At 32.0% G+C, this 18,053-nt stretch overlaps 3 protein-coding genes and 1 long non-coding RNA gene across 7 annotated transcripts; 2 read left to right on the forward strand and 2 right to left on the reverse strand.

Moving 5' to 3' along the window:
* The first annotated feature begins 21 nt into the window (after positions 1-21).
* LOC130677828 (glutaredoxin-3) lies at positions 22-1,082 on the forward strand. The gene is made up of 3 exons (XM_057484699.1): positions 22-225; positions 291-923; positions 1,000-1,082. Exons 1-3 carry the CDS (start codon positions 176-178, stop codon positions 1,004-1,006), a joined length of 690 nt encoding a protein of 229 aa, XP_057340682.1. The 5' UTR covers positions 22-175; the 3' UTR covers positions 1,007-1,082.
* Positions 981-5,406, reverse strand: LOC130677825 (RRP12-like protein). Its single transcript, XM_057484696.1, has 3 exons — positions 5,268-5,406; positions 5,020-5,164; positions 981-4,942 (listed from the first exon to the last, which is right to left on the reverse strand). The coding sequence occupies exons 2-3, from the start codon at positions 5,153-5,155 to the stop codon at positions 1,185-1,187; spliced, it is 3,894 nt and encodes a 1,297-aa protein (XP_057340679.1). The 5' UTR covers positions 5,156-5,164; positions 5,268-5,406; the 3' UTR covers positions 981-1,184.
* LOC130677824 (uncharacterized) lies at positions 5,268-17,737 on the reverse strand. 4 transcript variants are annotated; one of them, XM_057484692.1, is made up of 17 exons: positions 17,428-17,724; positions 17,049-17,199; positions 15,967-16,122; positions 15,389-15,538; positions 13,984-14,611; positions 13,810-13,920; positions 13,510-13,743; positions 13,248-13,369; positions 10,651-11,348; positions 9,203-9,642; positions 8,644-8,846; positions 8,029-8,059; positions 7,814-7,954; positions 7,447-7,676; positions 7,214-7,325; positions 6,634-7,016; positions 5,268-6,567 (listed from the first exon to the last, which is right to left on the reverse strand). In XM_057484692.1, the coding sequence occupies exons 1-17, from the start codon at positions 17,471-17,473 to the stop codon at positions 6,357-6,359; spliced, it is 4,047 nt and encodes a 1,348-aa protein (XP_057340675.1). In that variant the 5' UTR covers positions 17,474-17,724; the 3' UTR covers positions 5,268-6,356. The 4 variants fall into 4 exon arrangements, with proteins under 4 accessions (XP_057340675.1, XP_057340676.1, XP_057340678.1 ...); XM_057484693.1 differs by lacking the exons at positions 7,214-7,325; positions 7,447-7,676 and having other exon boundaries at positions 17,428-17,728; XM_057484695.1 differs by lacking the exons at positions 5,268-6,567; positions 6,634-7,016; positions 7,214-7,325 and having other exon boundaries at positions 7,497-7,711; positions 17,428-17,737.
* On the forward strand, positions 16,076-17,141 carry LOC130677829 (uncharacterized). The gene is made up of 3 exons (XR_008991715.1): positions 16,076-16,174; positions 16,361-16,426; positions 17,004-17,141. It is a non-coding gene; the product is annotated as an uncharacterized LOC130677829 (long non-coding RNA).
* Positions 17,738-18,053: the final 316 nt, after the last annotated feature.

Raw genomic sequence — 18,053 nt, forward strand, 5'->3', positions numbered from 1 at the left:
CAACATTTGTTGATAATTATTTCTCTTAGATCGTAAATTAGATTTGCTGATTGTTGTAGAGGTCTCCACATTGCCCGTTGCTCATATATATAACTATAAAAATAAGCAACATATTTGTTGTGTTCCCGGTTTATTTACTTCATTAATTAACCAGCGAAAAATTCAAATTTTAAAAATGTCTGTATCAAACCTGACCACGGCTGAAGATTTCAATGAATTTCTCAAGTAAGTTTCCAGGAAAAGTTATCAGTCATATATTTTTATATTTCCTAACCTACGTACCGTTTCAGGTCTGAAGAATTGTTGGTTATACATTTTTTCGCACCTTGGGCAGAGCAGTGTCAGCAAATAAATGATTTATTTGACACCTTGGCCGAAGTTGAAGATTTCAAAGGCGCTAAGTTTGGAAAAGTTGAAGCTGAAAATCTTCCTGACATTGCTGTCAAATATAAAATCACAGCTGTGCCAACAGTCGTGTTGATCAGAAATTCAAACCAAGTGGACAGAGTTGATGGAGTAAATCCCGCGTTGATTGGAGAAAAAATAAAAAAGTATTTGTCTAGTAAATCGTCAGCACCCACGTCAGTGGAGACCACGGAACCCGTTAGTCTGGATGAGCGATTGAAGAAGCTGATAAATAAAGCTTCTTGCATGCTGTTCATGAAAGGAGATCGCGTTACCCCAAGATGTGGGTTCTCGAGAACAATAGTCGGGATACTAGACTCTTTTAACGCCGACTACCAGACCTTTGATATCCTTCAGGACAATGACGTGAGAGAGGGTCTGAAAAAATTTAGCAACTGGCCGACTTACCCGCAGCTGTACATCAATGGGGAATTGATTGGAGGTCTGGACATCGTCAAGGAAATGAATGAAAGTGGAGACTTAGAGAGTATGCTTCCTAAAAAGTCAACTGAATTAAAGTAAATATACAAAAGTAAATAATTAATTAATTGTTTATTTAAACTTTTATTTATTTTACTGAACATTTAATTACAGGAGTTGATTTTTAAATTACTTGGGCTTAATTATCGAATGTACTTTTTGGATTTATTAGTCGAATAAATATTCAAAAAAATTAATTTACTTTTTTATTTTTTAATACAATTATTTAATCCATTAAATACAATTATTAATAATAGAAAATTTTTTAACTTAATTTTAAATTATTAACACTTAATAATCTACATCTTCCGCCTGGCTTTCTTGCCCACCTTGACGCCTTTCTTGACTCCAGATATCACGCCCTTGAATCTACTAGCGTTTTTCATCTTCTTCCTGCGGTTCAACGAAGCGCGGGTCAGAGGAAGATAAGCATAAGGATCAGGTTTTCCTTTCTTTTTAATGTCACCAGGTGCTTTCTTGGATCTGTACTCAGCACCAGGAGCTTTGTCTAACTTGGGTGTCTTCAGAGGTCGATGGATTCCGGAGCCACCGGGTTTGTACGCAGATTTGCTCGTGGTAGCAACACTACCGGCATCAGTGCTTCCGCTGAGTTTACGTTTCCTCCGGTTTTTCTTAGAAGATACCCCAGGTTCATCATCTTCATCATCGTCATCACCATCAGAGTCATGAGCATCATCAGAATCACTACCAAGGAACGGTAATTGTTTCTTCTTTTTCCCAACTTTTTCGTCTTCACTCTCATCGTCACTGTCCTTGATAATCAAACGACCGCTGGCGTCAGTTTTGAACCCATGATTTTTCGGTTTTAATTTCTTCTCCGGATTGACCTGTCCAGGTTTCGTAGTCGTGATATTTTTCATCGCAGAAGGATCAGTAAAGTCAACAATATCATCTTCGTTTTCTTTAATCCAAATCTTCGGTTGTTTCTTTTTAGTATTTTCTCCACCGTCGTTATCAGTGTCATCGAAATCTTCATCACTGTCGGCCAGTATTTCCTCGATACTTTTGGGCTTTCTCTTGACATTAAATTCTTCATCGCTTTCCTCAGCTTTAGATTTACTTTCTTCTTTAACTTTTTGTTTACGTGCTTCAATCTTCCTTATATTTTTAATTCTCTTGTGCATGATTTCATCAGACTGCGGAACCATTTCAGTGACCGGTTCAATCCCAAATTTCCTTATCAATTTCACCAGAATGTCACGTACTTTCTGCCGGAAATGACGTTTGCAATCTTCCGTCATTCCCGTGAGTCCTTGCATTATTTTCTTCAAATTCGGGCCAATGGTTGCCCTGGGGAATGATGATATAAATACTTTGACATAACAAAGCGCTGATAAAACAATTTCTCTAGCCGGTCCTGTCAAAAGAGTGCAAGTATGCTCGAGAATTTCTCCAGCTTTCGTGACACACCCAGTGTACTTGTAAGTCAAACTCGCCAAACTCAGCAGCGTCGCGTTGATAAAAGCCGGAGTGCTTCCTAAGCCCGCGACAATTATTTTAATGTATTCATCAAAACTGTCGCCATTGCCCATTAATTTATCAGCGATATCATTCAGCAGTTGGTAGGCAGTCGTGCGGCATTTTTCGTTCAACTCCTTAACGCACATCACTACTTCCGGCACGATGGCTTCAAGGAATTTCGTCTTCTCCACTTGAGGATTACTTTTTACGAGGTAATCAATGCAACGTAATCTAGATCCTTTGCTGATGGTGCAGACACTAGTTGCTGCTTTGATCAAAGTTTTCTGAATGGCTTTGCGTTGGTCTTCAATAAATTTCTTGCAAACTTCTTTGTCACTTCCAAGGATTTCTTCCAAAAATCTGTAGGCTTTTTTCTGTTCCTTCGGCTGCTGTTTACTCATGAATAAGACCGTACATTTGTTGTACAGCTCCTGGAGATTATCACGATCGGTGAATTGAACTAAAACTCTTATCAGGTCGAAGACTGCCTGCTTGGTAAAATCATCAGTTTCTGTAGATTCCATTTTGCTTACTGACTTATCGAGTAATTCTTTGCAAATCTCCGGTGGTGTTATCGTCAGGTAAACTTTTATTGTGTCGAATGCGGCAAGACGATGGCCTTCTTCGTCTGAACCATTTGGTATTGTCGTGTACAATGTAAACAAAAGTGGCAGATAATTTTTGGCAAATTTCGATAACTCAGCGGTGTCTTGTTCATTTTTATTTTGAACAGATCGCGTGATTAATTTACGCAATGAAGTCATAACAGATATTCTGAGATCTTTTTTATAACTTATAGCCAATCCAAGAAGTCGAGCGATATCTTTAAAATTGTCTTTAATATCTGGCGGATCATTACAAAAGTTTGGTAACAGCGACCAGATTTGAGAAGTCAATAATTCGTAACTGTGTGATCCAATACCGTCATTTTTAGCTTTCAATTCTTTGCTTTTTTTCTCGCAAATGTCAGCCAGTGGTACCATGAATTTAATAAAGTAAGACAAAGGCGCACTGCTGATACAGTCTTTCAATACAGGCAAGAGCCAACTCCTTGTCAAGTCAACTCCGTTGGCATTCACCAGAGAAATTTTAGCAAGAACTATTTCAGGCCCCATCGCTTTTACCGCAGCGCCAACCGCATACTCGACCTCGGAGTTGTATGTAAATTTATGGGTGTCTCTTAATTCAGAAAGATCTGTTAGAATAGGCAGCAAATCGCGTTGACATTTAGCGCCAGCGACTTGAAAGAGTACAGCCAGTAAATGAAGAACATGGTGCCAAGCTAAATGGTACTGATACTTCATTCCTAATCGTATTGACTGTATAATTCGATTGATGGTATCGTGATACTTGAGCGCTGTCTTATCACTTTCGCAGAGAGGTCCCAAGCAGAGTTGGAGAAGTGATTTAATAGTATGAGAAGCAGCGGTTATTATTTCGGGTTTATCTGACAGCCAGAGCCCTGTTGATTTATCAATAATATGATGAATATTTTTCGCGCAGAGATCGAGATCTTTTTTTACAAGATTTGCGTGAGCTTCTTGCATAACAGCAAGCCATGCTAGGGTTGGCTGAGTGTCTCCAGGTGCTGGTTGGTAATCATACAGTGCGTTTATTATCTGCGCATTTAATTCTGGTGGTAAAATAGCTTCAGTTGGTCTCGATATAAAAAGACTGTGGAATGTTTGGAGACAGCAAGATGTCACCAGGACATTATTCAAAGTCATTATACGAAGAAGACCTTCGCAGATTGATTTGACATATGACTTGGGCAGCTGGTGAATTATATCTTTTAGCAGAGTTAGAATGTGTAGAGTTGATGTGATGGTACCAGGCTTACCCGCGTCTTCGAATTGTTTGAGACAGTGCTTGGCAACTTCTGGTGCCGCTGGATGATAAGCCGGTGGATTTTCAGCTTTCATCATCTCGCTGCCTTTTAAAATTGCACAGACAGCGTGCTGAGCTGCTTTGCGGACTTTCGGCTTTGAGTGGGTGGTAAATGATAAGACGGCATTTAGTATTTGCAATGTTGAAGAGTTAGACCACATGGCTGGCTCTTGAGCTCGCATCAGGACTGATAGACATCCGATGCAATGACGGAGAATTAAAAAGTTATCACTGTCGGCGTAGTTTTGGAGAATTATAATAAACACTTGGCTTGCTTGGCTGAACTCGACTTTGAGAACGTCCTTGGGAACTGTTTTTAGACCCATTCCTAGTAGTGATAAAATAGCTACGATGCCGTCTTCTGACGCAGCTTGCTTGAGAATTGTCATAAGTGCGGCATAGTACTCAGTTGATGATTCTGTTCCTCCGTTTTGTTTTATTGTCTCAGTTACTGCTGCTAGAATAGCCAACATTTCTTTGTGCAGCAACGATGATGATTGAAAGTGATTGAGAAAACGACTGAATGAAACGTTGGAGCAGTTGCTGTAGTCACTGGCATATGTTCTAAATGTTTTGAATGTGTCAGCTGTTGAAATTTCGTCGTCGTCTATTTCTATTTTCTCAGAAGGATCCAGTCCCTGAAGAGCATCCAGTCTCTTGACAGCATCAGTTGTAAGACAACTAGACTCTGATTCAAAAAATGTTTCGATTAATTAATTAAAGTATTAAAAAATTTTAATTATAAACGTCAGAGTTTTTTTTTACCGGAATTTGATTGGCCGAATCCTGTTCTGGCTTGATTACGATATTTTTTAGTCTCAGGATTTGAGTTTGAACTTTGACCTTTTGGCCAACGCTTCGCGCCTTTGCGACTTGGTGCACGTGGACGCACTTTCCCCATTTTTAATTTCTATTAATGTAAAATTAAAATTGGTAATTAATTTTAGAAATTCGAAAAATACGTAATGATAATTTATAACCTAAAAAAATTTATTAAACTCAATAAAACTTACCTTTGATTTTTTACAGCAGTAAAAGTTGGTAGTGAAAATGTGAAATTATTTTTATTTGTTTTTAAATTTATAAAAACATTTCTATTTTAACAAAAATATATAATAATAAATGCAAATGTGCATTTGTATCAGCTCGGAGAACTGAACCACGTGGATACTCAGTTATTGTGATGGATTGTAAGGCGAAAGGTTAAAAAAAAATGTCGATATAGTCGAGTCCGATTTTTTCTCCCACCATTTTATGAGTCTGAATGTAGCAGACATCAGACAAATATAAAATTATGAAAAAATGGAGTAAATAATTAAAAAAAAGTATTTATAAAAAATGCACTTATTAATTTTTTAATTTTTTAAGTGTGCATTTTTTCAAATTTTATATTATTAATTATTTATAATTTTAAATTCATCTGTCTGCTACATTCACACTTACCATTTTTCATGAGTGTGAAGTATCAGATATGAGATAAGTTTTCAATTACAAATAAATGACTCAAACAATTAAAAATAAAGAAATTTAAAAAGTGCGCATACTGATTTTCAAATTCTACAGATCCGCATTTTTTAATTTTATTCGATTTTCATTTAATTCACTTATTTTAAATTTAAAAAATTGACAAGTGTCACCTACTTGAGTGCAAACTCAGTTCTTATAAAAATATAATATTCAATAAATTAATATGTAATATTACATATTTATATTAATATAAAATTACAATAATTATTATGAATAATTAATTTATTGAATTTAATTATTTTTAAAAATTTACTAAATAAATTAAAGTTTTTTTTTTTTTGTAAATTGTTGTAAATTGAAGGCAAATTTAAAATAAGAAATATAATTGAAATTTTATAAAGACTGACATAAATTTTTAATAATAAATTCAATTCTAAATGCAGAAATAAAATATTTAACAATAATAAAATGAGCCAGCATTTAAAAATAGTCAAATTAAATTAAACAAAAATTACAGATTCGCATTTACAATATAATAACAATAATTAATCATTTTTACAATATATAAATATATCAAAATATCAATGAGATTTTATAATTAGACAGCAGTATTATTTATTTTTATTTAAAAATTTTTAAAGAGGTAATGCTGCAGTATTTTTAACTTTTTCATGGCGACCAATAAATTCTTGAAATGACGACCAACGAAGAGGTCCATCGTATGGTCTCAAAGAAACGACGTCTTTCATAAAGAAACCAATTAAAAATGAGATCGTTATACACCAGAGTAACGTACGCCAGGTCATTGGTTGATTCGCTGACGTAAATAACATCCGGGATATTCTTCTGTTAAAAAATTATTAATTATAAAATTATAGATATAGGCCATAAATAAGTAATAAAATAAAAAACCTAGAACTCTGAAGAGTTTGTTGGTCGGATGTCAAAGCGACAGCCGTTTCTTCTTGACTATTACAGGATTCAGTTTGTGGAAGCGCTAAACTGCCCTCAGAATTATTATTAACTTGAACGGGTGTAATAATTCTGTTTTCTTCTTTGGAATTTCGGCGAGACTCGGCATGTTCAAATATCTCCTGAAGTTCGCCCACAGAATTAGAACTTTCAGTGCGAATTAACTTCTCGACTTCCCATCGCTGAGACTCCGACAACGAAGGCCGCCTCACTGTCACACGTCCTGCCACTGAATTCCGCTGCTTGATTCCATCTTTCATTACGTCTTGACCAATTCCAATAGGTCGGAAGATCGTCGCTATACTCGCTCGTCTCCTAGCGATCTATTGTAAATAAAAAAATAATTGTCATTTAAAAATAATTAGACAATAAATTAACTCGCGTTTAAAATTAAATAAAAATCAGCAAAGGCATCAGCAAGAGTTAAGTAAAATAAATTAGTAAAATTGTTAGATCGCAGAAGCAATTAATTGGCTATAAATATAAAGAAAAAATATATATTATCGATAAATATTCGCACCATTGTACGATTGGTAGTTGATGGTAATCCACGGTAACGAATTACAGTCAATTCTTCACCGTTTTCCCCATTGCTTTCGTCAATAATAATATTATTTTCTGCTAGGATTCGCCTATAAGAAGAATTGAGTAGTAAAAGTTCTTCCGAGAGTAAGAAAAAAAAATAATATAGCAGGTGAAGGAAAAATGATCGGGATAATAAGCAAGAGTTCGTTCAATTACTCAGACTCTCACTTAGATTCTGCTAGATCGCGGTCAAGTTTTTCGCACCGGGTACGCAGCATCCTCAAGTATCTATCGGCGAGATGAATGGCCCGAGAAATTCTGGACTCCTGCTGGATGGCTCCAAGTGTTTCGGCAGCACAGGACACTTTACGTGCACACTGGGCTATTATTTCAATTTGATTCCTCGCACGTTCTATCCTATCAATTGTCTCACTATCAAAGCACAATGGCGCGAGTTCCTGATGAGTTTAATACGTTGTCCATTTTTGTTTGCCTTTTTATATATTATATACAAGTATATCTTTGCAATGTTAAATTATAGATTTTATATTATATATTTTAAATATATGTAAATATAATTATGGTTTATACTTGCCTCAATACTTTGCTGCATCCTTGTCACTTCATTAGCGAGATTACGTTCTGTTTGATCACGTCGCCGTTGGGATAACGTTTTTCTACGTGATAGTGTCAATCTGTCGGTACAGAGCCCAAGAGAAAATGCTACGTATTTCCGCTGGAATATTTATATATTTCCAATAAATATATGTATAGTAAATCAAGATTAATAATAGAAAAAAAAATGATTACCTCCAATTCACCTTCAACTAAATCTTTTTCTCTAGAAAAATAATTTTGATCGAGTAATTTATTAAAATATATGAGAATTAACTACACAGAAAAAAAATATTTATTTATTCTTGACGGCCGAAAATTTTTTGCATCAAGAAATTCTTTTTTTTTTATGATCCTGAAGTTAGCAGACAATTAAAAATTTTCGGATTTTTTTTTTCGTTTTATTTAAAAAAAAAAAAAAACTAAAAATATGCACGTGTAAAAAAATTAAAAAACTATAGGTGCAATTTTCCGAAATATTTTTTTTTTTAAATTTATCGTTTTTAAAAAAATCCAAAAATTATCAGACGCCGGGTAACTTCCGTATCTTTTTTTACGATCCTGAAGTTAGCAGACAATTAAAAATTTTTGAATTTTTTTTTTTTGAACAATTAAATTTGAAGAAAAAAAAAAACTAAAAATATGCACATGTAGAAAATTTAAAAGACTACAAGTGCAATTTTTTTTAATATTTTTTTTTTCATAATTTATCGTTTTTTAAAAAATCCAAAAATTATCAGACGTCGGCTAATTTCAGTATCATCTTTTTTTTGTGTAGTTATCAGATAAATAAATGCTAATTATTTTTACTCAAAGTCTTCAGTATCTGATAGATGAGCGATTCCCGATTCTTGTAAACGAAAATCCGTGAGACTCGGAAAAACAGTTAATTTAAATTCCTGATAGTTAAAATTTTTTTTAGGTTTTTCCACATCACAAATATAGAGATTACTTTCGTGACCACATCCAAGGTTTTCACTCTCTGACCTCGATCTTTTCATAATTGGCAGTATCTGAAATACATAGAAATAAAACATCTATATATATGTATTTATATAAATGATTATTATTAATATATGTATGTATTTATAAAAGACATTTTAAAAAATTATTTTTAGATTTATCAAAGCCAAGTTGAATTATTCCCGCGACATATGTGATCATGTATTTATCAGAAGACAAATATAAATAATTTTAATAAATCGATTTAATTAAAATTTTTATTGCAATCATATTTTAATTAGCGTGCAAAATAAACTCAAACGATTTCAAGTACAAATTAATCAACGTCAGTTAATCGCGTCACTATAATAATGTAGAGTAATAACGTAATAATAATAACAAAAAAAAAAAATAATGAAATATTTACCTCGCGTTTAACTGCAGGTTTGTAAGTAAATGTTTTATCATTAATTTTATTCGCTCCATTTGATGGATTATTTTTCAGTGGACTCGAAAGTACTTGAAGGGATTCGTCTGCGAGGGATAATTTATCCGCATTGAATGACTCACGTGTTTGTTTGTGCTGATGGTTTACAATAATATTTTTTGAATTAATATTGTTATCGTTTTCATTGTTTTTATTATCACAAGTAATCGCCGAATCACTGTCTGATGAATCCGAGCTGTCCTCACCACTCGACATTGCGAGTGTGACTGCAGCTGATTCGACAGCGACGTTTTCATTTACTGCATAAATGTCGCATTTATTATTATTGTAATTAAACTGCTGCTGTTGAGCTTCGGAACTAATGTCTGATTTAATCGTCCACGTGACATTTTTAAATCCTTTTTCCATTGATGCGCTTCCTGTGGAAATAAGTGTCCATTTTTTAAATTTAACAGCCGATATAAATAAGTGGACATATTTGCTGAGTACTTGGAATCAATTGAATTTAATTTGATTACTTGGTAATTAAATTACTTGGGGCCGTTTAGTAAAACAATTCATGCATTTTAATAACGACAAATTCATTTTTCCGTCACTATTTTTATTTTTAAATTATTGGTCATGCTCATCTTTGAACCCGATTAATGCAATCAGTAAAAAAAAATATGTAATTTTTGAACCCATGGTATTTTTGGAATTTACTGTAAAAAATTGGGAGTAACCGGAGTGATTACGGATTTTATTTCAATCGGATTTTACTCCATTCGGAGTTCCGAAGGTTAAAAAAAATACTATTCGGAGTTTTAGTATTAAAATAAACTCCCCTTTGGAACGAATTTTACTCCGAGATTAAATTAATAGTCACCCACTCCGCATTCACTCCGGATTTAATCAGCGTTCATTCCGCAAATTTTCTACAGTGTACTCGTCAAATTAATAAATATTACGGCAGTTACAAAACGTAGATTTATATATTTATTATAAATCTGTTTAAAAAATACACGGATTTTTTTTCTCTACCGAATTCAAATTTCATATGATTTATTTACTCAATTAATAGAATTTAAAAATCGTAGATTTATATTTATAAAAAATTCACTTTTGAATTTACCGCTCAAAATTTAATGAAATTTGAAACACTAGTAGATAGTGATGAGAAAAAGATCTAATTAAACTTTCGAATAGCTACAGAGAACGTAAAATAAAGATTTTCATACATTTGACATCGACCCACATAAGAAATCATATATTTTACAAAATTTATTTTTTCAGAAGCTCTTCAAAAATTTAGTTAGATCTTTTCCTCATACGTCAAATTCCATTAAATTCCGAGGGTAATTTTAATCCCGACACTACTGCCTTAAAAAATACACATGCATTTAATATTAATTTTTTTTTCACTAATTTTCAAACATAAATTAATTTACCTCTTGCTAAATTATTGGTTTCATCATCAGATATCGGCGTTGAGCTCTCTATAAATTTTTTTTCAATACCAAGTGAATTAAACTGAGTGGTATCGCTATCTGTTACCGCCAAGCGATCATTAGACACTGGCTGCTCTTCCGTGACTCTCAAAGATGAAAAATTAAATTTAGCCGGGGCAATATTAAAATTCACTTGATTATTTATAACCGACGAAGTTGATTCACGACAATCATCAGCATTATCTTCCAAAGAAGTTTGTAGCTGAGACTGGGACAAATTAGCCGACGAATCGCTGCTACAATCTTCAGTCGTTCGATATGTATTCGATTCAGGAATAGGATCAGCGACTGGAGTACTGCTTGTAAAATTTTCACCAGACCCCTGCGACTCAAGTATTTTATCCAAATCACTGCTGCGAGCAAATACGCCGATTTTTCTTCGCGGCGCACTTTTCTCAGTCATTATCGGCGTGTTACAAATAATTGGACTCCATTCAGTATTTTTTGATAACAACTTTTGTTTTGATATTAAAATACCCGACGGATTATTTACAATACGTGTTTTATTTACAACTAATTTACTTTTTTTTTGAGTCTCATCAAAACTGACTTCGGTGCCTGAGACTATTTTTGACTCAAATGCGCTCGTGAAATGTAACGAAGGCGGATTATCCTTAATGTCTCCACTTGATGAATCCCTAAAAAAAAAAAATGTTTATTTAAATTTATTAAAGTTTCATTAAAAAAAATTAATATGTAAATTGTCACTTAAATATAATAATTAACGCTCATGTAAAATCACCTTACTCGCGTTCATCACAAGTAACTCTGATACAAATCTGCTCGACATTAAAATGATAATGACGCGAATAATCGGGGATATAGAAACAGTTGTCTGTTATATAGAAGGTAATAAAACCATTGATCGAGTTGTAGCTTGTAATGACAAGGAGACCTTGATTTTTAATTGTATAAACAATCAGTGTCGAGGAATGTGAGCTCAATTAGTAACTGGCATTGCAATGTCCAGTTTAGAAGTTAATAATTATATTTAAACAATTAAAATGTTAACTTATCAATAATTACCATCTAACAATTTACAGTTACGTTATTTTATCCGTAAAAATTTATTTTTTAAAATTACAATACACTTGATAATTTATTCAATTTAAAAATCCGATAAATCAGGATACAGTTTTTTTTTATTTATTAATATTAATAGTCATTAGATAATTTTTTTTTTTAGCCAAAGAAATTACAGAGCTGCGAACACTAATTCAGATAAATAACCGAGTAATCACGTCATAAATAAATTATTAGATGAATTAAGTAAAATTATAGCTTTCAGTGCACTCGTAATGACACGATAAATTTTTTTATAAGTAGTTTTTTTTTAAAATTTAAATAATATGAAGAAATGAAATATTGTAGTACGCAAGGTATGATAACTAACGATCGCGGTTTACCGAGAACATTGAACACGGTATGACAATATTTCCTAAAAGAAGAGATCGCCAGAGAAGGAGAACGATAGAGATGTATATGATGATAAAAAGAGGGGATCGAGTGCAAACGCATGCGGAGCTAAAAAGTATTTAAGTATTACACTGATCATATTTATCAGTTTTAAACCTGCGACTATTCTTGTCGATAAGATTTAAATCTGATGTCTAGTTTGTAAATCCATGGAAACTGGAACCTGGAACCTGGAACTAAACCTGAAAACTTTGGTGATCTGGTTTATATTGAACTCGATTAAATCCGATTTGAGGAAGTTGTCGGATAGACTACGGGGTCACGATCGAGGATAACCAGTTTAGCCGCTCAAGTTGCAGTAAATAATTTTCGATTTAGCGAACGTGAAAGGGAACAATTGTCATACTCCAGAATTAAATGTCTGAAAAAATTGCTAGTAATATTGAATTTTAGTCTAAAGTTTACAGGGAAAATGCAGTAGTCGCTGGGCAAGTTGTAAGCTGCAACGTGAATTGAATAAACAATTAATGTTATTATTGTAGTTGTTGTTTATGCTGATGAATAAGTACGAGTGGAATTTTTAAAAGACAGTTTTGATTTTATATTTTTTTATTTGAGTCCTTTAAATATAGTTTTTAAAGAGACTGTGGGAGGTCATAGAATGTTAAAATAAAATTTAAAAAAATAAGTTGAATATAAAAAGTCGTGCAATCAGGTCAACCAACGTAATTCTCAAGTTAACCCGAGATTTCGAAGGCCACTATGGTTATTTTTACGTCGCATAACTTACGTACGTTAGTTTTACAAATGAAAATCATCGGCGCAACCTGCGACGTTTCTATTTTTATGATAATATTCTTTGATCTTTGTTATATCTTCTAATGGAAAATTTTTATTCGAACCAGATATTCATCGTTTTCATTACGAGGTATCAAAGAAGCGCTAATGAGAAGATTATTTCGAAAAATTTTCCATACACTCGGGAAAAAATTATTTTAGAAAATTTCGTATTCAATGAAATCTTTTCTTTCGCTGGCAAAAAAGTTTATCGGCTCATTTTCTCTATAAAATTATTTTTTCCCGCGCAAGTAAAAAAAAAATATCAAATTTATTATACTCACGTATTTAATAAATTTTCAAATGTTAAAATATGAAATTCTTTAAAATTTTGATTGACCAGTGGATCTGCTGATACTTGACAGCTTATTTCATTGGTCAATGCTTTTTGGAATGCATCTATTACCTAAAATAATAAAATTATTTGCTATTTATTGTGACAGGTCAAAAATATCTCCATAACAAATAATTTATCTCTGACGTTAATCATAATGCCGATAGTTTTTTTTTCAAATATTTACTGAAGCAAATGTGTAAATGACTTACAGCCTCTGATAACTGTGAAATCTTGTCTAGCAAAATTATAATATATTTTGTTTGCAGACTCGATGCTCTACACAGCTGTCGACTATCGTTGATTGTCATTTTTTTCTCTATTAAATATTTAATTAAGCCTTCGATTTTATCGATTCCGTCCCGAGCTTTCTCATCATGCCAATCCAACTCTTCTTCGAGTTCTCGGATTTTAGAATTTTCATAAGAGACATCTGGCAAAAATCCCTGCAAAAATTAATTTAATTAAATTAATTAATTATTAACCGGTCAATTTTTTATTAAATAACTTACGGAAGCTTTTAATTCATCGTACAGCGAATCTGACGATGGATTATTGAAATTAACATCTGGTGAATGGTCAGAAGAAATATTCAAATTAATTGCCGATGGTATTGAATGCAGCTGCAACATTAAAAATTTTTTATCACTTAAATTACTTTTAAAAATTAATTAAAATTAATTTACCTCACTTAGTGATTTGCCGTCACTTGATTTTAATTCTAATTTAAAATTTTTCCTCTTCAAATCTTCATTCTGTTCTTGTAACTGACTTACAGTTTTTTCATAATAATCTTCAAGATTTGCAAGATCTTGTTTCACTTGATTTAATTCTTTCTGAATAACATTACACTCGACTTCTTTTTCTTTGAATTTACTGCGGCAGGTGGTCAATTGCTTGTAAAATTCTTTTTTATCACTAACGGCTTTATCATACTTAATTTTAAAATTTTCAAAATTCTGTTTATCTGTTTCTATTTTTTCAACAAAACTTTTACGCTCTTTCTCCCATTTTCCAAGTGAAATCTGACAACACTCTTGTTCTTTCTTCATACTGTCAATTAATTCTTTTTTCTCATCATTTTCACGTTCCAAATATCTGTACTGCTCATTGCGACGATCGTATTTTTGACGGAACGAATAAAATAATTGTTTGTAACTATTTGCTGAGTCTTCTGATTTTATTAACTCATCGCGTAGCCATGCATTGTCTTTTTCATAGTGATAAACACGTTTACGTAGAAGTTCAACTTCAGTTGCATTCTCTATATCAGTTTCACGCGGCAGTTTTGTTGATACATCAACTTTATTACATCTACAAAAATATATACAATTATTATTAAAAAAAAACCTTACAACCGCAACCGGAAAATATTTATTTAAAAAATATATTAGGGGTGTACGAATCATATTGGAATCGAATTTTTAAATAATTCGATACATCGAATTATTTGTAACTTTTCAAATTACGCGATTTGAATCGAGAAAATTCTGATCAATTTTAAAATATTCAATTTTTTATTTAATGGAGATCTAGTTTTTTAAGTAAACAAAATTAATTTTTTCATAGATTTGTATCTGAGCTTTATTTACCTCTGACTAAAATTTGAACTATTGGAAAAAGTATTACGTCGTTCAAAAGAAAGCTTTAGGATTATTCGTAAATTTTTGAATAATGCGAAAGTTCAAAGTTTGAATTGAATAGTTCGATTCGATTCGATACGAATAATTTTTAAGTTCGAATTACTCGCACACCCCTAAAATATATCTGATAAATTTATGTATCTGAAGATCGGAACGTTTTTCGCGGAACGAAAATAAAAATTAAAAAATCTACTGGATCTAAATTTCCGAAATGTTTCGTATGTCAGCCGAAAATTGCAGCCCCTTAAGTCACCTTTGAACAGTCAATTTACTTGAAAATTTATCATTTTCATTGCGCGAAAAACGTTCCGATCTTCAGACACATAAATTTCATCTCAATTCCGAATATAAATAAATACATATATAAATTTTTGAACCAATGGTATTTTTAGAGCCTATTAGAATTAGAAAAATATGATAATTTATTAATAACAATTATAAAACTTACTCCTTAGCTATACTACTGGTAATTCTATTTATTGGTACAATAGAGCATTCAACAAGTTCAGAAGATTTTCCGCTATCATTAAAATCCTTATGGAAGATATCTGGATCATCACTCGTAATCCCTTCATCCGGACTATCAGCCGTGTCACCACTAGACCATTCCGATATGTAACGATACGTATTCATTTTTAAAAAAACAATAAAAATTTAAATAAGACAATAAAATAAATTTCTGTACATCACTTAAAACTAAAACATATGTAAAAAATATAAGTGGATTGCATTGTGTTAATTGTAACATGCAGTTGGTATGATTGTCAAAGTAGACTATTACTATTATACCAGCAAGTTAAATTGATACCAAGAGCTTATCGCACTAGGCACCGTCATGACTATACAAAAATAATGATCGTCAAACGATCACCTTGATGCAAACAATACTACTCATAACAATAATAATAGTATATATTATATACCATACACTCCAACAAGTTCATATATAAGTCATTAGTTTTTTTAAATTTTTACCAAACATCAACTTCTTGGCAATGTAACGAATAATCCATAATAACTACGTACTTATTGACATTTTCCTTGTTATGTCCACCTGGACACTTTGACTTTACAGAAGCTATCCACGGGTCTGCTGCTTGCCGGAAGTTTCTCCAATTGATTCGTTCATTTGGTGCACATTCTTTCATTAGCTTTATAAATTTATCCAAGACCTCATCATTTCTATTTAATTTAATTATTTTACTTTTTACTTACAACATTTTTATTGTAAAAGGTGAGACCTAGTACCCGATCAGGGAAGTAGTCCTCGATTACTTTATCTATTTGTATATCTATACTTCGTAAATACAGATATACAAATACATGAGCGATCGGGTACTAGTTCGATCGGGTACTGGGTCACCTTATATTCATATGATGCTGAAAGTGGCAGTCATTTATAAAATTTATTTATTTTCAGTAAACGAAGTAAATACTGACAGACAAAAATTTTTAAAAATACATGTGAAGATTTTTTATAGATAAGGTAATTATAATTATCCTAATAACACGTGTTTGAACAAGACCCCTAGCTGCTAGTGTCTTTTTATACGTATGTGTCTTTCGCAAAATCGTGTATCAAGAAACCTATGTCAAGATTTTCCGCAAAAATATTAAAGATATCTTGAACACGGTGCAATGAAAAGTGTCTGATGGATTTCTTACACCAGTAACTTACAGTAGGTACTTACGCATGACTTGCTCAAGGCTCAAGGTCAATTTAGAGCTTCGAGCAGATCTTGAGCAAGCTATAAGCAACTATAGTCTTCCTCCAGAATTGAATTATAATCTGGCACGAGTTTCTTGTGTAAAGCTTGCAATTTAAATCTGGTCACAAGTATCTGCAGCAAGACACATACGTAGAAAAAGACACTAGCATGAGTAAGTGACCCAGTACCCAATCAGGGAACTAGTACCCGATCGCTCATGTATTTACTAAATATATATACAAATATATGGAGTGTCTGAGTACTAGTTCTCTGATCGGGTACTGGGTCTTTTACCTTATTTTTAAAAATTATTAATGTCGATTAACTTGTAATTAAAAACACTAAAATTGTCAGATGTCGGCTACTTTCAGCGTCATATATTTACGGGTAAATATTTACGGCAAATTTGGAGGCATTTTGAAACGAAGGTATGCGATGCACGATTCAATCGAAACATTAAAAGGTTTGTTTGGTGATACAGAGGCAGACGATGCGGTTGATGAGACAGTTGGTGAAGAAGCTACGCTATTCATAACAACTTTACGTATATCTGAAGCAAAAATATAATATATTTTAATTTATACGAATTAATTTATAAATTTATTAATTGTTTTATTTATGTAATATATATTGAGTATGACAGGTCTTGATAAACAGGTGTTTCTTTTTGTTAAAATATCGGAGTGCGATTAAATAAAAATTTAATTTATTGACATTTAAAATTAATATTCTTAGATAACAACCAAGTGAAATAAAATATTTTAATTTTGACACTTACCATCGTCTGTAAATATATTGTCGGTCTTTAGTAATTTATTATTCATGATGACAACAGATACCGAAAAAATGCCGGTTTCACTTATCAGAGTCAAGAGGTCATTAAATTTTAAATTTTATTATATTATTTTAAATTAATTGTATTATTATTTAACTAGGAATATTTATTTGTTTAGTTTTATTTTAAAAAAACTTTTAATTATATTTACACATGTCGTAAAATATATATTTTTTATAAGTACACAATAAATTAAATAAATAAAGCTTGTTTACATCTCTTCAAGGATAAAACGTCTTTAGCTGGCCCGCGTAAATGTGCGATTATGATTATAGGTTTTATATCGAGCTTCGATAAATCGATTATTCACAATCGATTCTCAACAACTTTATATTCATAATAACCCGGGAAAAAAAACAACTTGATAACATTTAAAAATTCTTTTTTTAAGCGGAATTTAAAATTTGAAAATTTTCCCGCGAATTTTTAAATTTAAAAATAAATCACAGTAATTTATAATGATAAATATTTTACTTTAGGTTAAAAGTTATCAGTATATTTTGTTATATATAAAATTTATCACAAATATTAAACTTAAAACTAATATATGAGTTATTAGAATTTTCAAA

Source organism: Microplitis mediator, chromosome 11 (assembly GCF_029852145.1).
Source record: "Microplitis mediator isolate UGA2020A chromosome 11, iyMicMedi2.1, whole genome shotgun sequence".
Classification (NCBI taxonomy): domain Eukaryota; kingdom Metazoa; phylum Arthropoda; class Insecta; order Hymenoptera; family Braconidae; genus Microplitis; species Microplitis mediator.